This window comes from Neurospora tetraspora (assembly GCF_033439725.1).
Source record: "Neurospora tetraspora strain CBS 560.94 chromosome Unknown B0H65scaffold_2, whole genome shotgun sequence".
Classification (NCBI taxonomy): Eukaryota; Fungi; Ascomycota; class Sordariomycetes; order Sordariales; family Sordariaceae; genus Neurospora; species Neurospora tetraspora.
Window position 1 is genome coordinate 330,316 of NW_026944384.1, and position 12,836 is coordinate 343,151.

A 12,836-nucleotide genomic window follows, 5' to 3' on the forward strand; every position below is an offset into this window, starting at 1 on the left:
TTTCTTCCACGTATAACTCCAACCCTGCCGCCGCGCATCGACCCCGCCCAGATCCCAAGGTACCTCGGCGCATTCATGCTCGCGACAAGGCATTTTCATTCCCGACAGCGCATTCGCAACCCCCGATAGCGCATTCGCAACCCCCAATAGTACTTTCGCAACGCATTCCGTGTAGTCGCTGTCATGCACTCAATTGCAATCGCTATCGCAGAAGGACTTCTATCGTATATCAATTGCTTTTGGCATTTTAATCGCGTTTGGGTCAGAAATGCTTAGTTGGGAATGAAATGCCTTGTCGGGGGAGCGAATGCCCTAGGAATACGCTGTTGGAGAAGCGAATGCCCTGCGAATGCGCTGTCGGGGTCAAAAGGTACATGTGCTCAATTGGAAAATGGCAGGGTTAGGGAAATGTATGGGGGAAAAAGTGGATCCCCCTGCACATAGAGTTTTATCCCCGTGCAGATAGAGTTTCTCTTAATTACTTGAATTTATATTATATATTTGAATAGTATTTTAATTTATTCCTAAATTAAAGAAGAATATAATAGGTACCTACAATTTATCATTAAACAGCTAAAGGACGCCTAACTATATACCAAATTTTCGAAATACAAATTTTATAAGGAGTACATCGATTTCCTTAACTACCGAGTAACGATGGAAAGGGTTATAATAAACCCGACCCGGGTCGTAATAATTAAAAAATAATTAATATCAGAATCGTACTATAATATCCAAATCATTTTCGGGTTCGCTAACTTCTATTGGCGCTTTATTTATAAATATTCTAAATTAATAACCCCTTTTATAAATTTATTAAAAGGAAATAAAAATAGGAGAAAAACGGGGTTATTTAAATAATTAGTGGAAGCTGATAAAGTATTTTACATTTTAAAGGACGTTTTCGCATCGGCGCTTATGTTCCAATACTAGGACTATTCCTAAGAAATAAAAATAGAAACAGACGCTTCTATTAAAATTATTTTAGGTATTCTATTTTAAAAAATCGACGATTAATAGTATTTAATAGCTTTCTTTTTAAAAAAGTTAATGAATACCAAACGGCGCTAATATATAGGGTAATAATAACTTTTTATTATAGTAATTAATTTAGAATATTAAAACTACTATTTAGAAAGACTCTTTAAAACATTTTAATATTTACAAATTACTAAACCCTAATAAATATTATAGAATTCCTAGCGAAAGATTTCTAAAGAAAATTAACGTAATAAATATATCGATTATTATAATTCGACTTCGATATAGAATATCGACTAAGCGCTACGAACTTTACGGACGGGCTATCTAGGAAATTAAATTATATAAAAGGAAAGATAGAATATAGTAACGTCTTATTTACTTTTTAAAAGAAACTTAATTTAATTTAATAATTATTAATATTCTTTTAAAAATTATTTAATTTTAGGATAAAATATTAATACGGCGAAAAGATAATAATATACATATTTATTAAATAAATTAAAACAGTTATTAAATTAGTAATATGGCGGAGATTAAAAGTAACCCCGTTAAACCCTAAGGCTAATCCTTTTTTTTAAATTATCCTAAAGAAAATCGCCTATAAACTAAGTTATAGAAAATTACCCCTCGCGTTATAAGTAAATTAAGAACTTTGTATTATAGTAAAGGAATTCTAACCTAAGGACCTTAATATTACTAACCTATCGGCGACTATACGAATTAAAGGTTCGATAGTTAAAAGGTATAAATTAAATAACTAAAGGGTTCTTTACTTTAAAGAATAATTAATAATTTTTAATAAAGAATTATTATATAAAGAAATCCTACATATTTATTATAATAACTTAAAGGCTAGTTATATAAATATTCTTAAAATTTTAAAATTTATTAAAAAGAAATTCTACTAAAAGAACTTCGTAAAAGATATAAGAATATACGGTATTTAATATAAATTATACTAAAATACCTAATATCTTAAGTATAAACCCTATAGAAATTTTTAATTCTTATTATTACTTAAACAACCCTTCTAAAAGATTAATATCAATTTTATTATTAACCTACCGCTAAATTAAGGGACTAACGGTAAAATATATAACGCCGTCCTTATAATTATCAACTAATTTACAAAAATAAAACTCTTTATTCCAATAACCAAAACTTTAAATATAGTAATAATAATTAACCTCCTATATAAATATATTAAATATTATTTTAATTCCCCCTTAAGAATCGTTAGCAATTAAAATAAATTATTTACGAGCGAATTCTAAAAAGAGTTTACCAAGACCCAGAATATCCTACGTCGGTTATTTACTACTTTCTATTTATAAACGGATAATTAAACCGAACGCTTTTATTAAGTTTGAAAAAAATTCCTTTATATTAACGCTTTAAAAGGAGACCCGCTATTATAATACCGTTAAGTATAAAAGGCCGAATTAGCCTATAATAATTTAATATATTTAACTACTAGGGTTTCGCCGTTCGAAACCCTCTATAGATATTACCTACGTATAATAGAATACGTAGAAGGCCGAAACGAATTATAGGTTTAAAGAGTAAAAAAAAGGCTTTAAAAAATAAAATAGAAATATAAAATTATATAACGCTATTAAGAATAGGCCATTCAAATTTAATAAATGGGGTATAATAAACGGTATACGCTGATAGAATTCCGACCTAGAGATTTAATAGGACTATTTATAAAGAATTTTCAATTTAAAAACCGTAAACTAACTCCTATATTTATTAAAATAAAGGTTAAATAAAAGATCGGGTCGTAAATATACTAGATCTTCTTACTAATATAATACCGCCAAATATACAATATTTTCCTTATAAACCTACTAAAACCCTAGAAAATAGGGAATAAAGTTACCGAAAATGTACCGTTACTAAAATTAACAGAAGAATAAAAAGAATAGAAGGTAAAGGAAGTAATAAATTATAAGGAAAAAGGGATGGAATAGAGATTTTTAATTAAATAGGCGGGTTAGCCCGTCGAATATAATATTTAAAAACCGTAAAAATACCTCTATAACGCGTAAAAAGTATTCTCTAAATATTAAAAAATTAAATAAAAGTATTATAAAAAATAAATTCATTAAATTAATAGTATAAAAAATAGAATTAATTATTTTAAGAAGAAAGCTACTTCCTAAACGATACTAAAATTCCGTAATAACTATAGTAAATTAATAGTTTATATACTAATTAAAATAAGAAGCAGAAGGGTCGCCGAAACAAAAATTTAAAAAATTAGTAACTAACGAAAGAATATATTTAAATAGAAAATATAATTGAATAAACCTATCTTAAAAAACCTAACTCTTATTTACCCTTTTTAAAGGGATTACCCGCAATTATTTAACCTAAAATATTATATTTATAAGGGGAAAGCTAATAAGCCACCGGAAGGGCAACCTTAAGAGCCGAAATATTCGTAATATAATCGGTATAAATAATTAACGCAATGGGTTTAAAGCGAATGGTTACAAAAATCCTACGGGGAATAACCGTTAATTTACTAATATATAAATAATAATAAACTTTAAAAGAAATTACAACTATAGGGGATTTAAATTTAATAAACGGAAAAGATATTTCCTTACCCTTACTTTTCTTAACATTAATAGGACGCCAACCAATAGGGACCTCTTTACTTCTACTTTTTTTAGCGGCGGTAAAATAATAATTAATAAAAATAGAACTATTAATTGGGTTAAGAGGATTACAGCGGAAAATAATAAGTAAATAAAGTTTAGAAAGGGTAAAAGAGGCCAATAGAAAAGTATTGATAAGCCTATAAGTTGAGGAAGCAATTAATTTAATATAGGCCGAAAAAGGCTTTCCGTACAAAATTACAAGACTTTTTAATTCGATACTAATAGGAATTACTAAAAAAACATTAAAAACTTTCAAATAAAATATTAAAAGACTATTACCCTTAATAAATATAATAAATTAACTTCGAAGAATATAAACGTAATCTATAATTTTAAATTCTTTAAAATCGGTAAGAAGGGAGCGATAGAATACTATAATAAATAAATTCTCTACAAACTGACAAACTACTTCCAAAGGAAAAACCTTCTTAACGACAGGACAGACCTTTATAACGGGTTTAATAAGGGGTAAAATTATTAGAATAAAAAATAGAACTATAATTAAAAAATAATAAAAGGTTTAATTCTAAATAGAAAGGGATTATAGACCCGAATTATAAAGGCTAAAGCTAAAGGATTTCCAATACAAAATAATTTATATAAATAATTAAATAAATTAAATTGCTAAGAAAAGGTATCGAAAGGATTAAGGACTACTAAAGAGGAGACGATTATATAAAATATGGGGATAATTATTATAGAAACCCTTAATACTACGTTAACGGAATTTATATTCCCGCCCTATCCTAAAAGTAGAACCTATTCCTAAAACTCTATAGGAGGAAAGAGGATATAGCTAAAAGAATAATTAATAAAGGAATTTAAAACAATAAGACTATACTATTTATTAAGCGAAGAGCTACTTTCTTCCGAATTAAATTATAAATCTCTATAAATAAAAATAAAGATTTCTTTATTTTTAAATCCGAAGGGGCTTCCGGAATAGGAAGGGCCCGGCTTAAAAAGAGGGTTTAAAATTAGCCGATTAAGGGGCAATTTAAGGGTGCTAATTTATTAATATAAAAGTATAGGAACGGTAAGGACGTTACCTAAAAGATTTTAATAACAAAAATGCCAGCTATTATTATTATTAACAAATATATTAATAGGAGGCTAAGGTATATTATTTATATAATATAAAAACGTAGGGTCGCGCCTAGTATAATACGGTTCTTAAATTTTCTATTTTTAATATTTAAATATAAAATAGAGGGGTAGAACGTTTAAGGGGTATAATTAAAGAAAAATATTATATAATATTATTAAATTCGAAAATATTAAAAGATTTATAGTTAAAGATTATTTATAGGGCGGTTTATTTTATTAATCGTTCCCCTCTTTATTTATATAATTGGAAATCCCCCTTCGAACGATTTTATACTTATATTGCAAACTAATATAATTAATAAGAATTACGTAAATTAGATTTAAATTACTTTCGAATTTATAAGTATAAAGTATTTATTATAATGAACGTCGTTTTAAGGAAGGAATGAAGATTTTAAAAATATAATTTAAAAGCTTAGATTGGGTATTTGATTAGCTACTTAACGATTTCTATTTATCGTATATAGAATCATTATATGAATCACATTATTTAAATTAGGGATATAATATTTAACGAAAATATTACTTATTATCTAAATATTAAGAAGTTTAAAGACGACTTTAAAATTACTAGTAAAGAATTTACTAACTTATTTAATAAGATAAACAAACTTACTAATTAACCTTCGGGGGTATCTGAACTATCCTATATCGAAGGCTATATATTACTAAACGACGTTAATAACGGTAATATTAAACTTCTTCCATTAAATATGTTCGATTAAAATTAGGAGAATTATTAAAGGAATTAAAAAGTTTCCTAAAATAAAAATAATTAATTATAGGCAATATTAATTTAATAATCTATTAATAATAAAATGTTTATTAAATATATTATAGATTTATACCCGTTATTTCTATTTACCCCGCTAACTATACTTTGTACTGGCTATTCTATCGACCGAACTGTCGATTAGTACGTTCGTTATTAAGAATTATAGGAAAGTACTTTTAACGTTAGTAAATTAGCCCAATTAATAATTAAAATAAACGAAGAAATAATTACTAAAGTGGAAATCAAACGGTTAATTATAAAACACAATTATTTTAATAAAATATACGAATATAATTTCTCCCTAATAATTAAAAAGTACTATAATTTAAATAACTATATATTTGGCCCATGATTTAAAGAAATAGAGGAAGCTTATTTCAAGAATTATAAAGATATAAAAAGGTAGATCGAAATAAACGAGGATATCCCCTACTTTAAACGTAAATAAATCCTTAATTATATAAGAAACTCTATCTACACGTAGATAAAACTCTATCTATACGTGGATCCACCTTTTTCTCTATATATTTTCCTAACTCTCCTCTTCTCCAATTGACTAAATATACCTTTTAATTCCAACAGCGCATTCGCTCCCCGATACGGCCCCCAATAGCGTATTCGCTCCCCCAATAGCACATTCGATCCCCAACAAAGTATTCACATTATATTCGAATTGTACTTACGTAATTGCAATCGCTGTCGCATGTTATTCCCTATCGTCAATTAATTTTTTTCGTCATTTTAATTTCTCCAAAGGATGTTATACATTTTTAAATATTAGGGTCGCGAATAGCCTATTCGGTATTGCGAATGCGATGTTGGAGGAGCGAATACGCTATTGGGGGCTGTGTCGGGGAACGAATGCGCTATCGAGGGAGCGAATATACTATTGAGAAAACGAATACGCTAAGGTACTTTTGCAGAAGGTATAAGGCGGCAAGGTTAGGGTTTTATATATAGAAGAAAGTAGATCCACGTACAAATAGAGTTTTATCCTCGTGCAGATAGAGTTTCTCAATTATATATAAGTTTATACTTATAAATTTAACAAAAACAGGATATTTAATAAAGTAAAAGCGAGGCTCATTATAAAAAGTAACTAATAGAAAAAGATAGGAGCTAATACGTACGCATTTACCTTTGCGGGTCAATTATTTCGTACTATTATTGCTCTCGCTATTCGCTTTAATTTTAAATTTATTTAATACAACGCAATTAACGTTTTCGTAAATACTTACCTTAAGAAAGAAATTTATATACATATACTATTAAGGTACCAAGTACCCAGGAAAGTTCTTAAATTTATTAAGGTCCTATACAATTTCCGACGAGCTCCTTTACTATAGTAATAAGAATTAAGCAAGGTATTTAAATCAATAGGATTTAAAACAATCCTCAAAAACCTATATATTAAAAAGAAAGATAATATTTTTATATTATAATATAGTAATAATATCGTCTTTACGTTCGATAAAAGTAAAATAAAAGAAGTTAAAAAATATATAATAAAATTACAATTATAATATTATTTAATATGAAGAGATAAATTCTAATAGTTTCTAAGTATTAAAATTACGTAATTGAAATTAAAGAAAAATCCAATTATTTTAATAGGTATATATTAATAAGATTATTAAACTATTTAAATTTAATTACCGTCCAACCTTAGTACCTATAGTATATAAGGAATTAGTTCCTTATAAGAGCATTACCAACTACGTAAAAATACGAGCGTACCAAATTAATATTAATTCTTTACTATACGTAGTAATTAATATTCGATTAGATATTATATTCTCGTTAAATAGACTAGTTAAATATAATTATAATCCTAATCCTATTCATTTACCAGCGAATGAGAAGGTTATATAGTATTTAAAAATAATAAAGATATAGGCATTCTATTTTAATAGGAGGAATAGATTCGAAATTGCTTTTAACGGTTCGTTTATTAATAATAAAAGTAACCATAAAAGCTGCTAAGAATTTACAATTAAATTATATAGTAATTTAATTTATTAGGGAGTAACTAAATAAATCACGGTTACTACGTTAACGATAGAAGTAGAATTATACGCAATCGAAAAAGTAGTTAAGGAAATACTCTTTATAAACCAATTAATATCGGTATTAGGAATAAATTTATTAGAGGATCCTATTCCTACTCTATATTATAATAATTAATAAATTATTAAGGCACTTATAAAGGAAACGCTTACCTTTAGTATAAAAATAAAGTACGTAAATATCTATAAATATTAATTAAGGAGAAAGATTCTCGAGAAAAAGACCTTTAATATCGAGTATTTATAGATAAAGTTAATACTAATAAATAAATTAATAAAAATATTAGGTATTTTGGAACATAGGAAATTCAGGGGATTATTAGGGATAGTTAAAGTGCTACTGTGGGAAGATAGCGGAGGAGGAAATAATCCGGTACTGGGAGAAGTGGATTTCAATAATCTAGATAAAATATTAGGATAGGAGATATAAATGACGAGAGTAATATATAAATAGCTTCACTTTTAACCTTAAAGAGGTAAAAGAAGTCTACAAGTAAGGGGGTATATCAAATTCTAGGGTGGTATTCTAGCCAGATATAGGCTAGATGCCAGAATCCCAACCACCTAATTTAACAAGTCTTAGCAAATATAGGATACCCCCAAACCCCCAGACCTTCTGCAGAGAGAGCGCTCGAATCAATTACACAGATTCAATCGATCACACCAGTAAATCTGACAAAACCCGTCTCGCTGCGATAGATGTTCGGTCAAAATGCGAAGTGGAAGGAAGACAATCATCACCATATCGCTGTGTCCAGTTAGCAGGAATGGAAGGTTTTCGTTTGCACCAGAATCCCCACATCACCCCCCAGTCCGCCGCCGGCAGTGATTGGAACTTTCGGTCACCTGACTTCACGTATCGGCGCCTTCCCTTCCCTCTCTCTTGCCTCTCGGATTCGAAAAGGCGCAGCCGCGTTTCGCAGCGCAGGGCAGCGATACGGCTGAGCCGTATTCCTGGGAGTCAGTGGAGTTTTTTTTTTGAAAGTCTGGGAAGTGGGATCCGAGTTTTGGTCGGTCCGGGGCGGGGGCGGAGACGGCACGGGTCAGAGGGGTCCACGGGATGATCGGCGTCGTTGAACCCTGTTTGTTGTTAGCTTGCCGAGTTTGCCGAGCCCGAAAGGATTGGGCAAGTGCCGGGCCAAACTTGGCCGAAAAATTGATAACGAACAACATCCCATGCCGGGGGAGAAGTGGAATTGGAACAGTCGGCTTTCGAGCATATTCCAGAGGTCTGCGAAACTTCCAGCAGAGGCGTTAAAGAAATGCAACAGAAAGGCAAAAGAAGAAAAACGATGTTGTGCACGGAAAGATGCAGAGCGGTTGATGGCATGACCAGCATGGTAAGTGGCTTATGGAAGCCCGGAGGAAGAGAAGCAGCATGTTGTACTTGTTACGCCTCATCCGAGCCGACGCCTCCCCAGCCTCTTTTTCTTGTCATCTCCCCAATCCTCCTCGGAGAAGATCCGTTGACAGAGATATGTAACAACACCAGAGCCCAAGTGCTGGTGCTCGATGTTCAAGGGCATACATTATGCGAACAGGCCGATGTCATGTTACCTCTGGTGATCCCCCGCAGTTTTCCCATTTACCTTTTCATCATTCTGCGATTGCCTTTTTGCTCAATTAGGTGGAAGTCAATATGCGATAGCCACGATGATTTGTCTGACTGTACCGACCCCATATGTTATGGACGACGATGTTTTTCATTGGCGGAGTTGCACCGGTCGTGGGAACTGGTTGAATACGAGAAATGCTGAGTGCCGATCGTCCAAAATACCTCCACTTTTACCCGCTGCTAAGGTCCTGCCACTGCTGCGACTGCTGCGAGGATGGTGTGAGGGTGAGGGTTTGTTTGTACGTCGATACGAAGATTGAAACTCCAGAGATGGGAGCATGAATCGAATGTTGGGGGCATTCGGTTTTGTTCTCTCGGAGTTTGGTTTTGCTTGCACGGTTATGTGACTGCAATATGTTTCAAAGCGAGGTCAGAAGAGCTGCCAAACATGCTTTTACCTCTACCGTTTGGCGTTTGCTTGTCTCTCCCGCAGCGGTGTTTCTCCTGCGAAGCCGTTACGAGTTGATGGTTTCACAACATCATGAGGCTCGGTGAGTGAGCCAGCCCCTCCAGAACTCTAAAACCAAGCCAACAAACAAACAAACAACAGCATTCTGTACAGACTTGGCATAGTAAGCAACGAGCAATACGGAGTTTCATAGCTTCCAACCATTGTCGACGTTGCAAGCCTTCGTACTCGATAGTCGTCTAGTTGCTCACGAGACTTTTTAGGGTGTTCTTGGCTAGATTGCAAAACCCGGGCCAGTGCCGCCTTCCCTTTGCTTTCTGGTGCCTGCCCCTACCCATGACGTCCAACAAGGCAACGTAAGACTGCCAGTTGCATAGTGTGGGGATTCAGAAATCTATTTGCGGCGACAAGATGTTGCAAAGTGCCCGTATGGTACGTAGCAGGCTCGGTACTAGGTCCCTCGTGTCGTGGGTGGTGACTGACAGTACTACCGCATTTTCTCACTCATAACGGAGATGCTCTTTCGGGGAAGGCCACACCTTATGCGGGCGTTTTGAGCTTGCTCTTAGCTGCATATGCAGCATCTTGCCAACTGGATTGGCTCATAAACCTTGCATTATCCACAGAGCATCTCCGTTATGAGTGAGAAAATGCGGTAGTGGATCTCCGTAACCACCACCATCAGTTACGGACAGCACTCACGATGCCGTATTCCGTTCTTTCCATGTCTGGGGTGGTGATGTTGTGTTTGTGAACGTTCAAGGGAAGAAGGAGCTTAGAAGGGAGGAGGATCTTCGGGATGCATATAAGGGTCCCGTCCTCTCAGTCCTCCCTCGAAAGAGTTTTGCTTGACATTCCACATTAGCATCCAGCTTCAGCCTCCATCTACAACTCACTACTACTACTTCACCTTAATACTACCAAGTCTTCTTCTTGGATAATACCATAATCACCAAGCCAAACCAAACCAAACCACCACATCACTTCCACATCCATCAAAATGCAGCTCTCCAAGATCCTCAGCCTCTTCACCCTGGCCACCGCCGCCTCTGCTACCACCGGTATGTCTCCCTCTATGTTCACCATGAGGGCCTTTTACCCCTCCCCTCTCGTCACTTTTGACCTTTCGCTAACCTGTCCACGCAACAGTCTCCTACGACACCGGCTACGACGACGGCAACCGCTCCCTCACCGTCGTCTCCTGCTCCGACGGCTCCAACGGCCTCATGACCAAGTACCACTGGAACTTCCAGTCGCAAATCACGAACTTCCCCTACGTCGGCGGCGTCGAGGCCGTGGCCGGCTGGAACTCGCCCAGCTGCGGCACCTGCTGGTCCGTCACTTACAACGGCAAGACGATCAACATCCTTGCTATCGACCACGCCGGCTCCGGAATCAACATGAGCAAGGAGGCGATGGATGCGTTGACTGGTGGCAACGCGGAGCAGTTTGGACGCGTGGATGCGGTGGTTGCTAGTGTGCCGTTGAGCGCTTGTGGGCTTTAGGAGACGAAATCAGTGGCAGGGAGGAAATTGAAGGGGAGAAGTGAGGGTGGTGCACGTGGTGATTCTGATGCACATGGGGAGGATTCATCCGCCACTTTGACATAGGAGGTGAAGGTCGGGAAGGCGGTTATGGGATGGATGCAGACGACGCCAGATACGCCGGCACAGGAGAATGGGGGGTCGAAGGACGACGATTCTTCGTTCATCACGAGATTGTTTTGGACGTGGAACACGATTGCTGGTAGATCGGCGTACCTGATCGTGGCGTTTTTGTTGGTGGTGAGGATTGGGCAGATTACGGATTATCATCGTTAATGGTGTATGGTTAATGAATCAATGGTTATTATCACTCAATGTTGTCCATGCTTGTCTTGCTTGTCTTTGATGTCTTTCCTTCTCTGAGGTGAAAACGGACGGCACCTGCGCTCTTTGTCGCGAGCCAAATAAATGCCTTGCACTCCATTCATCAACACATCAATCACCACTACATCCATCCAGCATAGTCCACAGCGTCGTTTTCATCATCAACGTCTTCTCCTCCTATCTCCCTGTTCCAACGAACCTCCCATAACACCAAGCCCCACGACTCCCAGTCCATGTGCATCCATCATGAACATCTCGGCCCCAACCTCCCGGGATCGCCCAAGTGCGTGTGTTTAGGAGATCGACATTGCGAACGGTGTGCGGTATGTAACCCACTTCCCCACACTACACTACTTGCACTGCGCTGTAGATCGATTAACGACTGGGGTTGACATGAGGGAGGGCTGGAGTCAAAAGGGTCCGGTCCAGTCCAGATCCACGAGAAGTGGCCACCGTTCAGGTCGGAACAAAGAGAGCGGTCGGTCGCGGTCGGTCGGCAGTCTTGAAACCTCAAAAGATCGAAGCAAGGTGTTCTCGAGATTTTACTGCGGAAAGGGCGATAATTTTCTCTCTGTCCGCCAAGCTTGACCGCATCCATTCTTTTTTTTTTCTTTTTTTTTGTTTAAGAAAAGTACCCTACTATGATTCCATGGTACCTACCAGTGAAGTGGAAGACACAACTTAAGCTCGCAGTGGATGATGAAGTGGAAGTAAAGGGAGTAAGAAAAGAAAGGATGAAGTAAAAAGAGAAGGAGGGGATAAGTGGCTGAGTCGGCTATGTACCGGTTGGGGGTATGTTCCTGGTAGTTGATGCGTCCGTTTCTCCCTGACGCTGGCTGTCCTGGATGAACTTCATGGATCTTCCTCTGGGAAGGCTGAATGCCCTTCGTTGTCTTTGCTTTGTCTAACTAGACTAGGTAGGTACCAACGCGCTACTTCCAAATCATCTGGCGCCGCCTTTTAATGCATGGGACGAGTGTCTGGCCTTATTTTGGTGGTAGTTGCGAACCGGGAACGGATATAGCAATCTTTCAGGGCATCTGGTCTTGTTGGGAGGTGGTCGGAAGGAAGGAAGTAGCAGCCACGGTGCATGTAGTCCAAATAAGGTTGACCAGTGGTTGTCGAATTAAGGTTGGAGGACTGAAGTACGTGTGGGGAAGCGCCGGGCCGGTGCCGGATGAAATCCGGGCGAGATGAGACAGAACAAAAGGGTTGGGATAACAAGTCCACGTCTTTTTACTTCAAGCTGTATCCTGTAATGGCCTCACTCCCCCGATCATTCGTACAGTCACGCCGGACAGACAGATGGACAGATACCTCTAGGTAATTTAAGTCGTCCTTGG

At 35.9% G+C, this 12,836-nt stretch overlaps 1 protein-coding gene across 1 annotated transcript; it reads left to right on the forward strand.

The window, feature by feature from the left end:
• The first annotated feature begins 10,206 nt into the window (after positions 1–10,206).
• B0H65DRAFT_454835 (Cerato-platanin) lies at positions 10,207–11,484 on the forward strand. Its single transcript, XM_062826210.1, has 2 exons — positions 10,207–10,686; positions 10,775–11,484. Exons 1-2 carry the CDS (start codon positions 10,626–10,628, stop codon positions 11,128–11,130), a joined length of 417 nt encoding a protein of 138 aa, XP_062683744.1. The 5' UTR covers positions 10,207–10,625; the 3' UTR covers positions 11,131–11,484.
• Positions 11,485–12,836: the final 1,352 nt, after the last annotated feature.

Bases quoted from the DNA above. Each gene is read 5' to 3' on its own strand.
- B0H65DRAFT_454835 (XM_062826210.1), top strand. From the start codon at position 10,626: ATGCAGCTCTCCAAGATCCTCAGCCTCTTCACCCTGGCCACCGCCGCC. The intron at 10,687-10,774 runs GTATGTCTCCCT...TCCACGCAACAG, and splicing joins CGCCGCCTCTGCTACCACCG to TCTCCTACGACACCGGCTAC.